At 44.1% G+C, this 22,138-nt stretch overlaps 1 protein-coding gene across 2 annotated transcripts in view; it reads left to right on the forward strand.

Annotated features, from left to right (window-relative positions):
- Positions 1-22,138, forward strand: part of Cpm (carboxypeptidase M) — a 52,289-nt gene that overhangs the window by 8,708 nt on the left and 21,443 nt on the right. For both annotated transcript variants that reach the window (XM_041667304.1, XM_041667311.1), the window contains exon 3: positions 19,239-19,336. In XM_041667304.1, the coding sequence (XP_041523238.1) occupies positions 19,239-19,336 (98 nt within the window). The remainder of the gene's footprint in view (positions 1-19,238; positions 19,337-22,138) is intronic.

The raw sequence follows: 22,138 nt of genomic DNA on the forward strand, positions 1-22,138 counted from the left end.
AGACACTCATTTTTCTTGGCTACCTTTTGTCTTCTCCACTGCCCTTCATCATAGGCTTTCTGTCCTAAGGAAACTTTTGCACAGACTGTAAAAAGGGATGGAGATTTGCTGCCTGGATTACAAGAGTGCAAAGCAAACAGTGCAGCCATCTGGTTAAAACCACCCAAAATGGCTCACATGACAAATTTTGTTATATGATTTAGGGTTTTTGTTTTTCTGGTAATCGTTTTAAGAACCTACTTTGGAAGGAACTTAGAAGACAGCAATCAGAAAAGCAAGGCATCGTACATGTTTTCAGATGTTCCTATCAGAAAGTCTGTTTCCATTTGTTATAAATCCAAATCCTAAATAGTCACTTGTGCAAACTCGAGGTTCCGTCTAGACCTTGTGTTACACAGGAGATAAGGAAGACTGCTGGACATGACCTAATCCTCACCACTGAAGGGTGGCGCGTCAGGCTGGGGTGCACTTGGCTGCCTTTTTTGTTGTTGGTTTTGTTTTGTTTTTTGAGATAGGATTTCTTCTGACTGTCCTAGGTCTTACTCTGTAGATGGCCGGCCTCGAACTCAGAGATCTTCCTGCCTCTGCCTTCTGAGTGCTGCCGTACCACCTCCCAACACATATTTTTGTTTTTGAGACATGACTTCCTGGAACTGACTCTGTAGACCAGGCTGGCCTGGAACCCACCGAGCTCCACTTGCTTCTGCCTCCTAAATGTAAACATTTTTTTATAAAATTACTTTTTCTAAATGGATTAGTGTGACCCACGTATTCAGTGACCAGTGATATCTAATGTCTCACATTGATTTTTAAAAATTAATAATGTAATATACCACACACCGCTGAATTGTACACTTTAAGTTAGTAAATTGTGTGGTGTGGGAATTGGATCTTATTAAAGATTTTTATTTTAAGAAAAAAACAGAAAACCGGTAAGCTTATAACAAACCCCATTGATGGAATACAGCTTTTATTAAGAGGATAGGATAGACTTATTGTTTAGACCTGGCACGATGCCCATAACACGTTGTGAGGTGAAAGGACTCAAGCGTAAACGTGTTTCTGCCCATCTGCAGTTCTGTTCTATGGGCGTCACCTTTGCAAGAACCATCGTGCAGCCCACCCTGCTCCCCTGGTGTTGGTCGGCAAGTACCAACCTTATCCTTTGAAACTGCTTCATTATTACTGCTATGATTTTTATCATATCTATCTAATTATTCCCCATCGGGGAGCATTCAGATTGTTTGCGACTTTTAGATATTTCAGGCAGAAGCTATGATAAGGACCTTTGAACAAGCACAGGTGCGCAGTCATTTCCCGGGGTGGGCACTGCTGAATCAGAACCTGCACACCTGGATCTGCGCCCTTCTTGGTGATGCCCTGGCCACTGCCGTTCATATGAAAAGATGCTGTCTGTGCTGGGGTCGCCACATGAGCAGAGACATATGTCCCACAGTCTTAACCAGTGCTTCAACTTTTTCCTATCCTAGAAATTAAAATCCCTCCACCTTAAATGTCGTTTTTATGACTGAAATTGAGAAGGAGTGAGTTTCTCATTTTCTAGCAATAAGGAAGTGCCAGGGGACACCACAGTTGCTACCCTTGGGGTCCTAACCTTCAGTTTGCTGCCCGTGAACATTTTTTGTACTTTTTTCCAGTTATTTTATTTCTGTTATAAATGCAGCAGATAGTTTCATCTATTCTGTGGCTTGTCTACTGGATTTTGTTTACAGTATTTTTTACCCTGTGTAGGTTTTTTAATTTATACAAGGGCCTATTCATCAGGCTTTCTCTTTAAACCATTGCATTCCATGCATCATTTTAAAAAACACCTTTACTCGAAGGGGTCAAGCATTTTTATAGTTTAATTTTAGGACCTAAATTCATCTGGAATCTCTTAGAGTGGTTTGTCTCCAGATTTCACACCCCATAGTATATATTTATGAATGTTCACATTCTCAAGTTCCAGTGACTTTCCATAAGCAGAAATGGCCATGAGAAGTTTGAAAAGAAATGCAAGGAATAAAGTATAAAGGAGAAAAGGGAAGGGTTGAGGAACAAGGCCAGAGCCTAAGGAGGTTGTGATGGGTCCAGGTAGGGACAAGAGGCCAGAAGAGCAATCCAGGTTTACTTTGTGTCCCGGGAACTAAGGCACCTCAGGAAACCATGAAGCATAAAAAAGTCACAGCTTTCCAGGAGCCAGATGGCAAGTGAGATGATACCCTATTCCAAAACATCCCAGCCCCAGATTAACTGTCAATTACTCCCATTCATTTTGGCTCAGAAAGGTAGCAGACTGTGAACGTGTTTGAACATGTTGATTAACACCCTCCTTAGGTCCCAGGAAGATGATGTTGTGTAGTCAAAATAGAGATAACGAATGGACAGGATTTGGATGGGTAACTCCGAAAAGATGGCTGAGCTAAACTCTCTAAACTCACCTGCCCAAACCACCGCAGTTCCTTTTCTTCACTTAGCATTGGACCCTTGTGGCCCTTAATGTCATTCAGAGGCACCAGGCAGCCTACCCAACACATCTGTGGACTGCTGTATATGTCCAGCCCTGCTCTAAGAGCCTTTGGAGCCCCAGCTCTTCACTTCTTTGCCTTAGCCTGTGAGTTATATTTATTTTCTTAAACTATGCTCATGTGTATACATTAAATAGGCAAAATATAATTTTTCAGATCTTGACATGTTACACTAATTTTTTTCCTCTCATAGATAAATTGCAATTTTCATTTCTCCATAATATTTTTTGAACGTCCAGTTTTTACATTTTATTCTTAGAGAACTTCAAGCATGAAATATGATCATGCCCCATCACCCAGAAACTCTGCCCCCCACCAAGTACCTTCAACATATCCTCCCACCACCACCAATCGATAAAATAGAGTATTCCCTGCAGACTAAGCCCACACGCGGGGCTCAGAATGATCTGAGAAGACTAAACTCCCATTACCGGACATCTAGTCATGTGTGCTTTCGCTCATACAGCAATGCAGAAGGCCCACATGAAAACTCCCAAAAGCAGGCTTCTTGGGATCCTCCTCACGCCTTGCACGAGGGATGTTTTCAGACCCTTTTCGTCTTTTAAGTACAAGAAGAATAAATGCCAGCCCTGATTCTTATTCTGTCAGATTGTATCTCCATTACAGGGAATCAACCGTATATGCCTATCATGATATCTTTTCTCCACTTCGTCTCCCTCACATTCCACGTAAATGCAAAAGCTGTGACGAAAACCGTTTCCCAGCCTTTAGTCTGGGCCTCTTCATGTCATTCTTGCCCACTTACAAGTGTGTTTGATGAGCTGGTGGCTTGAACAATACCTTATCCCTGGTTTTTAAGAGCTAGTCTCTTTCTGTGTGATGGTTGGGCGTGTCTCCAGGCATTGCCCTATGAATGAATCTGTTGCTAGCCATTGCTAACTTGGAGAGCAAGGAGAAACCCTTAACAAATCCTCTCAACTGCTCCTTCCCAAGAATGTGCCTCATCCTTCAGGCCATTTGGCTGGGTGGTTTGGTCAGGCAAAGATGATCACCCCCTAATTGTGGCTCAGGTCCCCAGATTCCCTCCACTTATCTAAGGCAAGATACACTGTCAGAGGATAAAGGCAGGCCACCAAGTGCTGCAAGGGACAATGCAAAGTTGTGACAATGTGCCGGGCATGGTGACACACTCCTGTGACTTCAGGAGGGAGAGTCGGGAGAGCCATGAATTCAAGACCAGCCTAGTCTACACCATGAGTTTGTGGGCTAGGCTACATAGTAAGACCTGTCTCAAAATAACAAAAGTTATGATTATGCCAGTGAATTTGACATAAACCAGGAGTCCCTTAGCCCACTATGAGAAAAATCTAATATGGTTAAGAGTGTCTTTAGAACTGCCCCTTATGATTTTGAGGACTTTCTACTAAGGTTTCTCTGTCATTTCAGAGGCCTGACTTATATCAGCCATGCACAAATATGAGCATTATGTCAATAGTAGGCCTCTGGATATGGCTCGTGGCCCACTCTAGAAGAACTTGCCAGTGAGCAGTGTGCTACATGACCAAACTGCCTCCTAGCCTTTGTGAAATTGTTACTTAAATGAGTACAAGCTAAGATGAAGATAAGATACGTTTGAGTGGGCAGGAAAGCTCAGTTGCTGACTGGCAACCGCCTGCATCACAGCCCTTCTGAGATGGCATTTCCCAACACTTTGGAAGGCAGAAGCCGATCTGAGATACAAGTTAATTATAGTTTGATAAAGCTACCAAATTGGGCCTTAAAATTTCGGTGGAGGTGGTCCATGTTATCTTGGATCTTCTAGTCAATGAATGGTTCAAAGCCTTAGCGTGCAACTTACTGAACACAAGTTACAATGACAGGTAAATGCTAATGTTGCCCAAGGTACATACAGTCTTCATCTTGGGGGTAGACATGAGATCTGGTGATTTCCAAAGTAAGTTGTGGATTTTGCATAGTATGCTTGGGCTGTCTTTTAAGAGTGGTGTTGACTTTCAACTTGTAAGCTGACTTTGAATTTACAGACACAAGAGACAATAAACTATTGACTCTCCAGAAACAGTGGCTTAGTGATATCTGCTGTCACCCGGACATCAGTCTTCACGTTTGTGAGATGCAGAGAGTGATGGGGAGGGCAATGCTCTTACTTTGTCTCCTGAGTTCAATGCCTCAAGTTTTTTGTCCTAAGAAAGGAGAACATCTCTTCCCTCTAGGGTAGAAACAGGGGAAGCCCTGCCATGCATGATGCTCAAGTCCCAGCCTCAGAGAAGAAACCATTTGCATTTTCCCCTCACCCCAAGCCAGATTTGGAGGAAGAAGCCAGTGGTTGTGATAAAGTTGCCCGGCACCATAATTTATTGATTCCATTTTTTTGTGTGTTCTCCTTATTTGTTTTTTGTTGTTGTCTTTTGACCCCCCCTTCTCAGGAAACCAGTGGACTGGGGCATGGTTTCTTTCTTCTATTGCTCTTAAAATGTTTGTTCCCAGCAGCTTTTTGGTTAAGACTTAATGTTGTCAGTGCAGCATTTACAACAGCTCTGAGAGGAAGGTGCAACAAATTCTCATAAAACCTCTGCCCCTTCCTTCGGCTCTGCCTTTGCACTTTCAGCATCCCTTCCCAAAAAGCAAGCTCTTTACAGATGGTGAGCATCCATAGACACACTGCAACCAGCCAGGACCAGGGTGGGCATCCATAGATACACCGTAACCAGCCAGGAGCAGGGTGGGCATCCATAGACACACCGTAACCAGCCAAGGCCAGGGTGAGCATCCATAGATACACCGTAACCAGCCAAGGCCAGGGTGGGCATCCATAGATACACCGTAACCAGCCAAGGCCAGGGTGGGCATCCATAGACACACCGTAACCAGCCAGGAGCAGGGTGGGCATCCATAGACACACTGTAACCAGCCAAGGCCAGGGTGAACATCCATAAACACACCGTAACCAGCCAGGACCAGGGTGGGCATCCATAAACACACCGTAACCAGCCAGGACCAGGGTGGGCATCCATAGACACACTGTAACCAGCCAAGGCCAGGGATCTGGTTACACATCATTATGAATGCCATGAGCTCTATATGTCTACTGGATTCTGAATAAATGCATGATGGCATGGATTCGCTGTCACCACACACCACACAGAGTGTCCTCGCTTCCCTAAAATCCCGTGTGCCACTTACTCACCCCTCTTTCCTCCCTAACCCATGGCGACCACTGATCTTTTCGCTGTCTCTTTAATTTTCGTTTGTCCTTGGAGTCACACAGCAGGTCATCTTTTCCATCTGGTGTCTTTCACTTGGCTACATACATATGTTCCGTTTCTTCCCTGTCTTTCATGGTTTGATAAGTCATTCCTTTTTGTTTGTTTGTTTGTGTTGTTGTTGTTGTTTTGACCCTGTCCTGGAGCTCTCTCTCTGTAGACCAGGCTGGCCTCAAACTCACAAAGATCCACCTGCCTCTGTCTGCGGCACCACCCAGCTATTCGTTCCTTTTTTAACACTAGTAATCTATTGTCTGCCTTGGCCACAATTTATCTGTTCGTGTCCTATGTTTTTGTGTGTGTGTGGACATTTATTTTGAGTGTGTGTATTCAGAAGACAACTTGCAGGAGTGAGTTCTCTCCTACCATGAGAGTTCTGCGGATCAAACTCAGTTCACCAGGCTTGGCAGCAAGTACCTTGACCTAAGCCAGTTCACCAGCCCCGTGCCTATGTTTTTCTATGGTTGTAATTTTTATTTCATTTGGGTAAGGAATGAGGAGTTTGCTTGCTGAATCATATGGTCAGAGGAGATTTAACTGTGTAGGAAACTTCTGAGTTGTCCGCCAGAAGAGCAACGCCGCTTCGCAGGCTCACGAGCCACGAGTGAGCACTTGTTGTCCCGTGGCCTCACCTACGTTCCATGCTGTCTCTGTCACAGATGTTGGTGTGTTAGCCAGACACTTTAACATGGAAAACACAGGAAAGAACCTTTAAAAAGACAAAATATTGGTCTTGGCTCTCGATCTCAGAGAGGTTTCAGTCCATGGTAGTCTGCTCCATTGCTCTGGGCCTGTAGTGAGGCAAAACATTATGGCTAGATACAGCCCAAAGGAAACAGCCCCAGAATCCTCCGTCCCCCAGCCAGGCCTCCTCTCTACAGTTTCCTAAATCTCCTAGAACAGCATCGCCAGCTAGAGTCAGAGCCAGCAGAACAGGAGTCTGGGGACATGGCAGAGTGGGACTCATTTCCTTCCACATTCGCCGCTGACAGACAGCATGGAACGTCTCTTCATACACTTAGTTACCATTGCGTGACCCACTTTTTAGCCAAGTGGTCTATTTTGATACATGGTCTCACACAGTTCAGGCTTCTGAGTTTACTATGTAGAGAGGAGTGGCTTTGAGCTCCTGTTGTCCTTGAACAGAGCAGTCAGTACTCTTAACCCCTGAGCCATCCCTTTGCCCTGTGTTCACATAACATATTGAGCAAACTTTCTGTCCTTGGTTGATTCCTAATGAACCAACTCTTGTCTACTTGTCCTCGGCTTACCCCATTTGTTGACTCCCCAAAGAGAAGAATTCCACAAAACACAAGCAGTGTTCAAGTCAAGCAGTCTCTCCAGAGGAGCCAAACTAGAGATTCTTAACATGGCTTCCAGCCTCATCAGCACTGAGATAGTTAAAATATACACGGTGACCTCAATCACTTCAGAAACAGGCCATAAGAGAAAACGTTGTGTAAGATGTTTGTGTTTGATGATCCAGCACAGCCAGCAAAGGTGACTTATCTTACAGCCCTGCCCTCATGGTAGTGTGTGCATGCCACTTCCAGGCTGGGCACTGTCCTCAGGCATCATGCCCTGGGAATTATAAATGAGTTTAAAAATGTAAATTCAGTTGATACCTGATGGTGTGAGCTTCTGGGGCACGTGTTTTAAGGCCTTCAGAAGAGCGTGTTTTCCAAAGCCATGCTCCAGTCTCCTTTGCGTACTTCAGTGAGTGTTGGTTTATTCAAAGTAAATGGCAGATCTCCTGGACCACACGCCTCTGACTGACTGCTGGCCAAGGTCTCCATCACATGGTTTGGACACTCATTATATTTTGAAATGTTGCTTTAATTGCTCTTATGAGGTGCTCTCCAGGAGGGCCTGAGGTTTGTCCTTTAACTAACACGTCCTTACAGTAGTTTTGGTGCCCTTGTAGTTGTTTGTGTTTTGTGGTTGCGTGGGCTCATACCCACAGCCTTGAGCATGCACGGAAGCATCATACCACTGAGCCACCTCCTTAGCTCCCTGGCAGTGTTTTCAGGACTGGGAGGAGTCGCATGAAGTGTCAGTGCCCTTAATCCCATAACATAGATGAGAAAAGTGATCCACTCAAAGAGATGAAACATCTTGTCCCATGTCACATGGCTAGCAAGCGACAGAGCAGGTTCTAAAGGCTGGCAGTTCAGTTATGGAACCAGTGTGCTTCATTCAGTAATGTGCCGTGTAGAACTGCATAGAATCTAAGGGATTAAAGACGCTGTTTTGGAGGCCGATTGCATGCCACTCAAATACGGGTTTGCTATCCCTACCAAACAAGTGATCCATTTGGAGATTTAAATGCAGAATGGTGCTTAGATATGATGGTCCCTGAGGGAGCTAGGCATGAGGATCCAGGCCAGTCTGGGCTGCATAGTGAGACCATGTCTCAAAAATAAATAAGGATGGGGCTGTGGCTCAGGGATAGAACACTTGCCTAACATGTTCAAGACCCTGGTTACACTCCCCAGCACTGCAAATAAACAAAATCCAGAAAAATAAATAGCAATAACAAAGAGTCTATCTTTGTCCATTAAGTCTATCAAATGTCCTAGGTTGGTCCTTGAAAGAATTTCCATTTGGAGCAACTTTAGACTCTTTGCTGGTTCTAGAAATGTCCCATCCTTCATTCAGGACTCTAGCTTGCTTGGCCTTGGAGGGAAAGACTTTCTGTTTCAACCTCAGAGAGAAAAAGCCCGAGAGTAGTCTCTCTTCTTCAGAATAGCTTCCGGGAAACAAACAAATGACCTTTATTTTTTGCCTCTGAAAGATGAGTTTTCCTAATAAAAGCAAATAACAATAAGAAGAATCAGACTCCAAATACATACTTTGGGGGAGGAGTAAGGGGCTCAAAATTAACCTAATCATAAATTACAGTAGTATGCACCTATAGACACAGATATGATCTAAGAACACTCACTGTACAGCGGGTGAGCTTGCTCCGCAAGCCTGGCACCCAGTGTGTAATATCTGGACCCGTGTAAAGGTTGAAGGAGAGAACAATTCACAAAGTTGTCCTCTGACCTCCACATATGAACTATGGCATGCAAGTCTCTGCCCCTCTCTATAGCAATGTTGGGGAGGCAGAGAGGGAGGGGGGAGGGAAGGGGAGGAGGAGGAGGAAGAAGGCAATGACCAGTTAAATGCTGGGGAGGCAGAGAGGGAGGGAGGGGGAGAGAAGGGGAGGAGGAGGAGGAAGAAGGCAATGACCAGTTAAGCTAGAAGGACCACATTACCACTGTCATGAGGAGGGCCCTGGTTTCCTCTGGTCTCAACTTCAACAGCAGTCTCTCAGTTCTTGCACTCCCCAAAGAGAAGAATTCCACAAAACACAAGCAGTATTCAAGTCAAACAGTCAAGAGTCTAATTAAAGCAAGCAAGGAAGCAATATATCATCAAAGAAACTTCTCTTTGCAACATATGGAGACCATTACAGAAAACCACAACCAACCAAAATGCAGAGAACAAGTGACTGCATGGTGCCCAGTCCCAACCAATGCATCTACAAAGCAACCCCTGCACCTACATAATGCTCAGAGATCATTGTGGAAGAGGGGGTGAGAGGACCAGGAAATCTCTGTGAGGTTGCGTCTCCTAGAGATGTTAGGGAAATAACACCCATGAAATCTCAACACAATGGCTGCCTAAACAAGGTCTGGACAAGGATGGCACTGGCAGACACACTAACTTGGAATAAATCTCACCAAGCACTGATATAGATATGAATAATTTGCATTAGTATAGATTTTGCTTTATTGATAGAGATTTAAGGTCAATTTTGTTATATGTATATGTATTTCTGATATTGATTTAGGTATTGTGATTGTGTAGTTCATTATTAAAATGTAATGTATAATTAAGAATTATAGGTTGTTAATGGATAATCATCAATAATAGTAAAGCTTGTAGTCATGTTAGTTAGATTTTCTAGATATATAGAGATATATTTTAGATAGACATTCTTCATGTCTTTCAAAGATTACAGAATAGGACATTTAATGTTTTAATAACTGAGGACTTTTCATGACAATGAGACACTCTGCCCCTGGCAGCACCAATGTACTTCAAGAGGAAGATGGGCATCGAAGAGGCACCTTATGGAGTTTGATAGCCATTTGGGCAAGAAACTGCTCTTGCCTGGACTATTGCATAAACTGGACACAGAGAACCCGCAGAGAGAGGACTACTGAGCTTGCCTAAGGTGAGATGATCTTTCGGGGTTCCTGATTCATGAAAGAGTCTGCAAGACATTCTGCAGGACACAACAGATAGTGACTGAACTGACTTTGAATTGTCCTGCTTTATGGAAATGTCTGCTGGATACCATGGGCCTGAAGGCTGAAGATGGATGCCCCAACGGTACAGAGGAACTTTGGGTGACTGTCCAGGCAACGAGATGTCTCTGTCATTTCTAGAGTTTTAAAAGTTGCTTTTTTCTTGTTTGCTTAGGTAGTATTGTATCTTTCTGGCGTCTTTGATGGAGTTAAGAATAGTTAGTTATAGTTATAGTTTTCCTTAGTTATGATAAAGATTATTGTAACTTTTACTTGATAACTGTTTCGTTATATGTAATTTTGCTATGTTAAAGTTAAAGCCTTTTTTTTTTTGTTTAAACCGAAAAAGGGGAAATGATGGAGGAAGGTCATTGGTTAAATAAAAAGAAACTACTTGGCCCTCATTGGTTAGAAGATAGGTGGGAGGAGTAAACAGAACAGAACGCTGGGAGGAAGAGGAAGTGAGCTCAGACTCCACAGCTCTCCTCTCGGGAGCAGACGCCTCAGAGAGACGCCATGCCCCGCTCCCAGGCAGACACATGGTATGAAGCTCTGACCCAGGATGGACTAGGCTAGAATCTTCCCGGTAAGACCGGTGCTACAGTTTATTAGAAATGGGTTGATCGGGATATCAGAATTAGCCAGTAACGGCTAGATAGAAATGGGCCAAGCAGTGATTAAATGAATACAGTTTGTGTGTTGTTATTTCGGGCATAAGCTAGCCAGGCAGCCGGGGTGCTGGGGACGCAGCCCCGCCGCCCCTATTTACTACAAAGCACCTTCCTAGACAAGGAACTACAAGCAACCAAAGAATCCTGAGGATGAGTGAAATAGTCTTCCCTGGGGAAGAGCCCCCTGTTGATTATCCAATCCCCAGTGGTCAGCCGCAGAGTGATAGACATACAAGTAGCATTATAGGATTATAATAGCAGTTGAAGAAAAAGAGACCACACATGAGAGAAAATGGGGTGGGGGAAACACAGAGGAGGCTTAGAGGGTGGAGAGGGAAGGAGGAAATGATGTAATTTAATTTCAGTTCCAAAATAAAAATGTTGGTTTCTTTTAAATATACTCTTTAAAAAAAAAAAAAGACCAAGTCAACCACTAGTAACCCAATCTTGCTGGTCATGGGGCTTAAATTTCCCTTCTCCTTATCCTTCCCTTGTGCCTCTCCCAAGCCATGTTCTAGAAAAATCCCCCTTTACCCAGAACTCAGTCTATTATAAGTAAATGTATAGGACCTAAGGATGTGTTGAAGAGTTTAAGGATACCTAACATTTAAAGTTTGCTGTCGGGGGAGGGGGAACACGCAGGTAACGGCAGTCTGCCTTTGCTCCTCTGCTGAAGAGATCCCTAAAGTAGTTTTGATCTCATCTAGATAATGTTCACTGTCATGAATCATCCTTAAGTCCTGTGTTTGGAGCCCCGAGCTGACACAGTGACCACTGTTACTGTCGTTCTATCTTGACCACCAGTCAGTTACTACCATTATCTTATATTCTATCTTGGAGCCATGAGTTAACCCACCCATAGTCCTTTATGTTGTATTTTTGGAGGCTGGTTGGTTAGTTGGTTAGTATATCCTGGGACTAACCTGCCCGACATTCCCACTGAACCAGAATGTTTCTGTCATATAAAACAGAAATCCCAAAGAACTATACATTGTAGTGCTGGCTGTGGTGAGGGCATTTTTAAAATCAAGAGACTGGAGGTGTAGCAAACATATGTCAGAGCGTATGCATAACATGTGTAGGCCCTGGATTTGGCCCCAACACCAAAAACATTAGAAAGAAATCACTTTAAGTACTTGTTTGCACTTCAAAAGGATGCTCAACTTCTCAATATTACTACTGACCTGCCCTTAAAAAGAGAACGATTAAGTTGCTATTTCTCCCCCAAGGGTTCAATAAGAGAAGCTGGGGCTTTATATAGTATGAGACCTCTAGAGATTTTTTTTTTCAGCTTTGGGATTTAAAAACAAATTTCCTCTCTCTGTGCGTGAAGAAAAAAAAAAAAAGACCAGAAAAAAAAAACCCAGAAATTATGATGATTGGGACACGATGATTTTATGTTTATTTTTTGAAAACTTGTTACACATGAATAATTTTCCATTTGTGGTGTATAGAAGGAGAACACATTGAGAAGGGGACCTGGAAAGTGGAGGGTGGCAAGAGGAAGACGGCGAAGGATTCTCCTCTTTGGTTGATGACACGCACCCCTGTGTTCCCTAGGTGTCTTAACCACGTTGAAATCACGCAGACAGAGAGAACGTATTCTGATTCATGCTCAGATATTTCCTTTCCCTTTTCCGAATAAAGCTGTGCTGTGAGGCTGCAGGCCTAGTTCAGTGGTACACTGCTGGTAACTGACCGCTTGTGTTCTTGGTAGAGCACACACAAAGCCCTGGCTCTGATACCTGCATTGTTTTATGTTGGTTTTTAATTAAAAAATAAAAATGGAAAGACATTTCATCTAGGAATTAATATTCCCCCAAACCACCCCATCACCTGTTCAACAAAAAATAAAATGCAGCCTAGCTTCGATATTTCTCTGGTCTGATACCAAAACACCCCATCCCTGGGGACAGATGTGTCCTCAAGTGTGTATTGGCAGAGTCTACCCGAAACCAGATGTTTGCCTTGGACCTCAGGACTCGCTATGGAAGAACTCCAAGAAGGTCCATCCCTCCTGGAACGGACTTTTGTCCAGAACCCACCTCAGAGGGCACTTCATTGGCAGGTTGCAGGTGTTTCCATCAATGCTGGAAAAAAGCAAAAACCTCCATCTAATCTCTGAGCCAGGGATGACCTCAGCTCCAATAGACCTCTAATTTGCCTGTTAATTTAGCCGCTTTCTGTTCATCCTGCATACATTTATTGATCCTTCTCGGTGTATGTGCCAGGATTGTACACAGAGAATCATGGTTCCTTGCCTGCATATGTGTTTCCCATGTAAGTGTGGAGTATCTAACCCAGGCTGGAAGAAGATGGGGTTCTGTGGAAGAAGAATCAGAAAGATGTTGGAGGTCAAGTGACCGATGCACTCAGAGTAAGGCAAAGGGACTGCGGAAAACTCAGCATCAGCTTGGTCTACCTAGCAAGTTCTAGGTACAGAGGGAGAGCCCATTTAAAAGGCAGGAGGGGAGGAGATGAGAAAGAACAGAATGGAATAGTAGTGGCAGGAGAAGAGGAGAACAGGAGGAGGTTAGATGGAAAAGGAATTTTCTTGGATGACTGGAAGCTGGCCACTGTAGTCACACTATCCACGCATGTTGGTTCTTTAGGGGGCAGCACATAACGAAGACAGTCTAGAGCCTGTCATGTGACCGAGGGGGAGGCTCAAGGCAAGAAGGAGCAGAACCTCGGCAGTCCCAGTGTGCAGCCGAAGGAAGCATAGCAGATAAAGCAAGTGTCATGTGTGCTCCAGTCTCCATGACTAGGCCAAGTCACAGTTTCCGAGCATGGAAACGTCATGCTCGCTTTGGATCATTTTCTTAAATGAAGGGAGAGATGTCTGAAACAGAACTGAGCATGTTGCCAAGCAATAGGGTCAACTAGTGGTTTGCATTTGTTTCAGCTGGCCAGATGCCAGGCTCCAGACACTTCTATCAGCGTTTGTTGAGTGAATGAGATGAAAGTTGGGGCCGGGCGGTGGTGGAGCACTGGGAGGCAGAGGCAGGCGGGTCTCTTAAGTTCGAGGTCAGCCTGGTGAGTTCTAGGACAGCCAGGGCTTCACAGAGAAACCCTGTCTCGAAAAACCAGAAAAGGAAAAGGTGAAGCAGTGTACAGGATGGCTGTTTGCATGATGAACAAGGATTTGATTTTATTTTGAAGTTCATAGCAGATTTGTAAGTGGGTCAGTTCCCCTGGTGGCCTCACTGACTTTGTCAAAGCCACTGCTTCCAACTTGGTCTCATAGTTGGAGTTAAGTCGGTGTCTTTGCTGTCTACTTCCTGTGGGAAGTTTTCCCTTTAGGTCTATGACCTGTCTAGTCTCAGGTTCTTGGCCATTTTAGCAGTGTAAGGTATGGTCTCCAACACCGAGTCAGCCTTAAATCTAGTTGTTTTTTTTAAGTTGTTGGTTACCCCTGTATAACATTTATGCCATTATTGCACCAGCATATGCAGGTCACTGTTTTAGCTGACACCCTCTCCTGACCTCCAGGCATACACATAATGCATAATACATGCAGGCCAAACACACCATACACATAAATAAAAAATCTAAAAGCTATTCATTGTTATTATGTGTACAGATGTATATGTTATCTGTGTGTGCATGTGGTATGTATATATGTTGCTTTTATTGGTTAATGAATAAAAAAACTGTCTTGGCCTGTTGATAGGGCAGAGCAGAACTAGACAGGGAAAACTAAACTGAATGCTGGGAGAAAGAAGGCAGAGTAAAGAGAAGTCATGTAGCCCCTCCAGAGACAGACATGCCGAACCTTACCTGTAAGTCACAGCCACGTAGCAATACAGAGATTAATAGAAATGGGTTAAATTAAGATGTAAGAGCTAACCAATAAGAAGTTAGAACCAATAGGCCAAGCAGTGATTTAAATAATATAGTTTCTGCGTGATTTTTTGGGGGGGAGTCTGGGCAGCCAGGAAACGAACAAGCGACCTCCTACAATATGCATAGACACACAGGTGTCCTGAAATCCATGCGGAAGTCAGAAGGTAACTGTTAGGACTCGGTTCTGTCCTTCCGTTGTGGGTTTTGGGGACTAAACTCAGGTCATCGGGTTAGTGGCAGGCACTTCTACCCACTGAACAATCTCCCATCTCAACTTCTTTTTGGTTTTTCAAGACAGGGTTTCTCTGGAATTTGCTCTGTAGACCAGGCTGGCCTTGAACTCACAGAGATTCACCTGCCTGTGCCTCCCGGCCCAACTTCTATTTTTCAATGACTGTTTCTAAACTGTAAATATTTTCCTGATCCACCAGGCATTGGTGGCGCACGCCTTTAATCCCAGCACTCCGGAAGCAGAGGCAGGCAGTTTCTGTGAGTTCTAGGCCAACCTGGTCTACAGAGTGAGTTCCAGGACAACCAGGATTGTTTCACAGAGAATCCCTGCCCCCTGTTGTAGGGAGGGGCCGCTTGTTTGACCCAGCCACCCAGCTAGCTTAACCCTGAAATAATCACACAGAAATTGGATTCATTAAAACACTGTTTAGCCATTAACTTTAACTTCTTAGCATCCCCCCCCAAAAAAAACAAAATAAAAAATCTTTTTCTGATTCTCCATACAAATTCAGTTGAGCACCCATGTCACAAGCCCAGGATTTCTGTCAAACCCAAGTTAGTAAATCAGATACTGAGACATTTGAATCCATGTTTCATGTCCTCGGTGGTAAGGAGAAAGAGTTGGTTCTTTCCTTCCACCATGACTTGAGGTCAGGATTGCATGGCAAGCACTTTTTTCACTCGTGAAACTAATCTTCCCTGCTAACTCAGATCTCTTGTGTACCCCTGTTATTTTCTAGAACTGGGAAATAAGTATTTCCAACCTTACTAGGGGGAAAAACTTTCTTATTTACTTTGGCAAGTATATGGTTAAAAGCAAGGGGTTTGTCTCTTGTTTGCTTACTTGAGTCTACCCTAGAGGGCCCAGTGTTGGGAGAGAGGGTAGTTGAAGCCCTTTAAGAGGGACCTCATCCACCTTCCCACCCTAGACCTTGTTTTTTGTTTCTTGTAGTGCTTTTTCTGAAATTCCTACTTTAGATATCTTTTTGCTAGGGTATAGAAACAGGGTACCCTGCCCAGATAACCTTTTATTGGACCCAGTTCTTTTCCTGGATAATCAATAGGCTCAAAGTATGTCATTCGTAATATCCATTTGACCCTGAGGCCCCATTGTGTTCAAACTTATCTTGTGGCTGTCGGTAATGCCTCTACAGGGTTAATTTTCCTTATTCCTTTTGCACCTTCTGATTTCCTTATGATTAAAAAAAAATCTGATGCTCTTTAAGAAAAAAAAAAGAGGGACCTCATTCCCAAGGGTTACGCATTCTCCAGGTGACTGATTGCTCCCTCGCTCTCAGTTCTCAGACTTGGAGCCACTGAAGTCACTCAAGGTTTCTTATCTTGCAGTTCACTTAGAGGTCATCCACACCAAAAGTGGGATTGAGTTTCCCAATGAAGTATTTTTTTTCTCTACGTTTGATTGATTTGATTTTCTTTCCTTTGTACTAAATGATATTGGGTGTCCATTTCAAGAACGAGACTTTTGTCGTTGTTCACTATCATGTTTGTAACAAGCCAGAGACGAACAACAGCCGACAAATATGTTGTTGAGATGGTACTGAATTTTCCCCTTACTGCTCAATACAAATCTGGGATTACCTAGAAGCATTTCTCAGAACAAAGTCAAAGAACTATGATTAACATCACCCTCATCAAATAAATAATAAATAACAACTTTTTTCCTATAAAAATGTCAACTTTGTAGGATTGAAGTTCCAGATGACCAGACAGTTGGCACCAGTGGGAATGGAGAAGTTCTAGTTAATTGATTTCAGGTGGAGAAAAGATGGGATGGGTTTGTTCCTCTCCACGGGGCAAACCCAGAGTCATTCTCTAGAATTGTGTTCAGAAGCATCCTGCGCTAAGCCCTATAGAGTGTAACACTATACACTCTCTCTATATATATACACTATACACTTTGATTCTTTCATTCTACACACACAGCAGCCCTTACACGGGTCTCTAATGTTATACAAACCACACTGCTGTAATTATGTTTCTTTATTGCTTTTCTTCACTAAGTCAGAAATTTAGGGCTGCAAGTATAACTCAGTGGAAGAACAAGGACTTGGCACACTGGACTCAATTCCTGGCACCCTTGTGAAAACAAATGGTGTACAGCCTGACTTATTTGTTCACCCTGAATTAGGGTAAATAGATGGCTTGATATAGTGGCCTAGCTAAGTCGGTGAACGAATGGATGGATGGATGGATGAAGAGAACTCTGCATAGCGTGGGGACTGTTAATCATCTAAACCACATTCTAGGTATTTTCTAAGAATTGCAGTTTTATTGAGTTTAAAGCATTGCCCTGTCATGGCAGTCTTCCCTCAAGGTTTTATTCCAATTAATTACGAGTAAATCCTGAAAACTGTGAGTCCAATATGTGTTTCCCCTTAGTCCCTCAGGACAATGAGCATTCCTCAGGCCTAGGTGTCCCTGCCTGAAGGAACTAGCTATGAAAATCTGCAGACACCAGCTCAGTGTTAGCTCACTTGTTGCTGTTTAACTCCCTTCCTAGGCTCTTAAATTCTGCATATATCGCAGTTATCATAGATACATGAATTGTGTATATATATATTTATGCATATTTGCATAAATATGTAGCACTTTACATGTTATTTTATCTGTATTAAAAGAGCTAGACTATTTTAAAATCAAAAGAGACTTCTTAATCTGGGTTTATTGGTAGGAAAGCAGGTTAAGGCAGTGCTTTTTGCTATATGACCATGGTTGGCCTGGTACTTGCTTATGTAGCTCAGGCTGGCCTTGAACTCATGGCAGTCCTCCTACATCAGTCTCTGAGTGCTGGGATTACAGGTATGCACCCCCATGCCTGGCTTGACTTCTTAATTTTGTAATTAATTAATTTTGCTGGTAAGCTTGGAAATTTATCCCCTTAAAGAGGAGTCTTTTTGTTGCTTGGGGAAGTACTAGAATTGAAGTCCAAATGGCCAGGATTCAGTTCTTCACTCTGGGAGTCAAGTCATCATCTCTACTGGCTGTGTGATCATAGCAGTTTGTATAATAGCTTCTCATTTGTAAAGTTTGATTGGCAGTCTAACTCAGTGGTTCATGACAAGAAAGCATTTAATATTACATAACACAGAGCACCAGCTATGCCTGCCACATGCACAGCCTCGGTGATCTTGCTTCTGCCCTTGCTTGCCTAAATATCAGTCTGTGGTTGAAATGGGACTTGCAAGCTTTCCTTGGCATTGTTCGTTTGGGCTGTGGTTTCTGGCTTACTTGACAGAACTCAATAGACTCAAAGGCACAGCCAAAGCAAGGCATGGCAATGCATGCCTGTCATCTTGGCACTTGAGAGACCTACATAGAAGATTTGGGAGTTTAAGGTCAGATTGAGCTCAAAAACACCAAAGGAAAGGCTAGAGAGATGGCTCAATAGTTAAGAACACTGGCTGCTCTTCCAGAGGACCTGGATTCAACTCCTAGCTCCCACACGGCAGCTCACAACTATCTGCAAGTCCAGTTTCAGGGAATCCAACACCATACAAGAGAAATACATGCGCCAGGCAGTGGTGGCGCACTCCTTTAATTCCAGAACTCCAGAGGCAGGCAGATCTTTGTGAGTTCAAGGACCAGCCTGGTCTACAAGAGCTACTTCTGGGACAAGCTCCAAAGCTACAGAGAAACCCTATCTCGAAAAAAAAAAAGGAATACATGCATGCATACATGCATGAGGTATACATACATGCAATGTATATGCATATAAGAAGTATACATACATATGTACATGCAGTGTGTATGCAAGCAAGCACTCATATAAATAAAATAAAAATAAATAAAACTTCTTTAAAAAAACAAGGAGAGGGTGAGATGTACCTCAACGGGCAAAGCACATGCCTTGGTGGTGTGCGGAGTTCAGCTGAATTCTCCACCACTGAAAAAACCAGTGACAACACAGAAGGTACAGCCAAGGCCACATCAGCACTTGAATACAAGACTTTTCTTATTTTTTAAAAAAAATTCTCCCTCCTGAATTACAAGTTTCACTGCTCCTTCTGTCTTTACTTTCTTTTCTGATAAGTTATGGCGCTCTTCCAGTCAACCATCAACTGACTTCCCCGTATAATTGTGTGTTTTAGCAAGGCTGTTGCTGCAAGGCACTAGGATCCCAGAACGCAGTCTATAAACGCTTGGAAAGTAAGATCCATGTAACCTAATATACTGCTCTTTTAAATTACATTCTACAATAATAAATGCTTCTAATAAGTTGAGTTTCTTTTCATTCTGGCAGTGAATAATGAGCATCTGAAGCATGGAAACGCTCGTCACATGAACATAAGTCACCATGAAATTGTAAAGTCGCCAGGGGGGAGAAGCGCTTCCCTTCTCGTCCTTTTGGAGTTCATTCGTCATTTTACAAGATAACTTATTTTTCTCTCCTTCTCTCTGAAGGTAGAAACCTGTGGGTTCTCGTTGTGGGGCAGTCTCCAAAGGAACACAGAGTTGGCATTCCAGAATTCAAATACGTGGCTAATATGCATGGGGATGAGGTATGTACCCGGTGTGAATATCTGCGAGAAACTTCCCCTCAGGTTTCTTGTGGTCTGTGTCAACACTGACAAGAAACCTGGACAAGTATCATGCGTCGTAGTCGAGCAGCAAGGGCCCGAGAGGTCTTCTCTGGGAGGGAGGCCTGTGAGGAAACTGAGGGAGCCAGTTCTTGCAGCATCAGACAGTGTGGCTGTGAATTTGGTCCCCTGAGAGAGTAACCGGAGATGTTTGTGTCGGGACTCTCCGAGCTGCCTCCAGCCCTGTCCCTCAGCTCCTTTCTGGGTTGGTTCCCCATCTCCTGTCGACATCTAGGAACTCAGCACAGAGTTCTGCTGCACTTGAACTAGAGGCAATGAGAAGACACCAATAGCCATCCAGACGCCCGGCATCTGGCATTTTTAGTTTTAATTTTTGATTTTAATCTTTATTCGTTTATGGTGCTGGGGATTTAAACCAGGTCTCATGCTTTCGAGGCAACTACTTCATCCCTGAGCTGTTCCTCCAGCCCACAAACATGGCGTTTGAAGCTGTCTGTCAGCGCTCCAGTGCTTTCAAGGAGCGTTCCTTCCAGCCCACCATTCGATGATCACGCTTAGACTCCTTAGTATCATCTTTTCCAGATTACAGGAGACAAACACTGTTTTTATTTTGTTCCACACAATGCCTTTCTGCCACTCTTACAAGAATGACTGGTGCCTTGGTGTGTTTTCTTTTGCAGTGATGAAAACCATGACCAAAAGCAACTTGGAGGGGGGAAAAAAAGGTTATTCCAGGTCATTGAGGGAAGTCAGGGCAGGATTTCAGCGCAGGAACTGAAGCAGAGATCTTGAAGGAAAGCTGCTTGCACCCTCTTCCTTCCTTCTTTCCTTCCTTCCTTCCTTCCTTCCTTCTTTCTTCTTTCTTTTCTGAGACAGGGTTTCTCTGTAGCTTTGGAGCCTGTCCTGGAACTAGCTCTTGTAGACCAGGCTGGCCTCGAACTCACAGAGATCCGCCTGCCTCTGCCTCCCGAGTGCTGGGATTAAAGGCGTGCGCCACCACTGCCCTGCAACAGTCTCTTTCTCTAGCTCACAGTCAGCTCCCTTTCTCTTATGTCCCAAGACCAATAATTAAATCTTGTCTGAGGATCAGAAAAGCAAAGCAGCCAATCACTGGCTCTTACTTTGACCTCAGTCCGAAATGGCGACCCTGCCTCCAGGAATCTCAGAGTGAGACTGTGTCTGAGAGCTGACTCCTCCCATTTTATAATCCACTCTAGTTCTGGGATTAAAGACCACTACCGCCTGGTTTCTATGGCAGCTCGTGTGGCTACTGGGATTAAAGGCGTGTGTCATTGCTGCTTGGTCTGTAAGGCTGACCAGTGGGGCTGTTTCATGATTTTCTGATCCTCAGGCATCTTTATTTATTAAAATACAAGTGAAATGCCACTACAGGTTAGCACCCCGCACAGTGGACTGGACCCTCCCACATCAGTCCTCACTCGAGAAAATGCCCTGCAGACTAACCTACAGACCAATCAAATGGAAGTATTTTCTCAGCTCACGTTCCCTCTTCCCATGTGATCCTAGCTTGTATCAAGTTGACGAAAACCACCCGGGCCAGTAGGACTGTTGAAGATGTCTGCCTCTTTTCCACCTTGAAAACTTTTGTTGTTTTCTGTATACCAGGACTCCACACAACTGAGGAAGGAAGGGGAGCTCCCAGTTGCCGCAGTAAAGGAAATTGATAGGGGATACATAAAGTTCCCTAAATAAAGGGCATATTTAGCCTTTAGGGGTTCCAGTGTCTGTGCATATGGCAGGAAGCACAGGCTGCTAGATACCGAACCATTTGCACTAGCTGGGTGGGATGCTCTCAGCAAGGCTGGACCCTGTGACCTGATTTAACCTCCTCAAGCTCTGGTTCCATAGGACCTGGGCTCCTCCCTTTATGACACATACGGCCAACCCTCGCCAAGCATGTCACCCAACCCGTCCTGCTGAGAGGATGCAAATACACGCTTGCAAGAGAGGAAACTGGCTTGGGATGGGTAAAGAACAATACGACTAATTTTTTCTTTGTTTGTTTAATCATAATGGTCTGTTTTTTTAATAGACTTTATGTTGCTGGGAATCTGCCCAAAATTGTTTGTTACACAGAGCGGCCCAGGCTTCTTTTTTTTTTTTTTTTTTTTTTTTCTGCTATCTAGTCTATCGATCAAGGAAGGGCTCCTGGAATCCTTGTTTAATAAGAGACAGATGGCACTCATTGGCTCCAGGAAGTTACTCATTGACTTCCCCGGGATTCCGAGGTTACAGGCTGCTGGTCTCTGGCCTGCCTGCCTGCCTGGCTATGCTTGACTTTTCTGTGTGCCTTCATAAACTCAGTATCGTCTCTCGGGGCGTCACTGTGTCCCATCTAACCCAGGCCCTCCCTGGCGTGGAGGGATGGCGGAGAAAGCCTTCGTGTGCTCTGAGTGGGGGTCTGAAGTATTGTGAATGCCGTTTACGTCCCGGCTCGTGGCTGTGGGCTCTGCGGGCCTATTAAAGAGATGTATTGAGGTCTTGGGTATTCTGCCCTCCTACTGATGCCTCCAGGAGCTGGAGACCGGGCAGCAGAGGTCTGACTCTGAGCATAAAGCTGAGCCTGCCCCACCATGTCCCTCTTAGAACTTTTGGGACTGAAAGTATTTTCTGTTCTTGATGACTTCAGTCCTACTGAAAAGCAGCATCTTGAGCGGTTGGTCCTGACCCCAGGATCTTTAGCGTTTCCTGTCATTCAGGACCTCATGGTGGATTCCTGGAGGGGTATATATACACCGAGCG

This window comes from Microtus oregoni, unplaced genomic scaffold (assembly GCF_018167655.1).
Source record: "Microtus oregoni isolate MIOR12 unplaced genomic scaffold, Mior012 000001F_ref0000356, whole genome shotgun sequence".
Lineage (NCBI taxonomy): Eukaryota > Metazoa > Chordata > Mammalia > Rodentia > Cricetidae > Microtus > Microtus oregoni.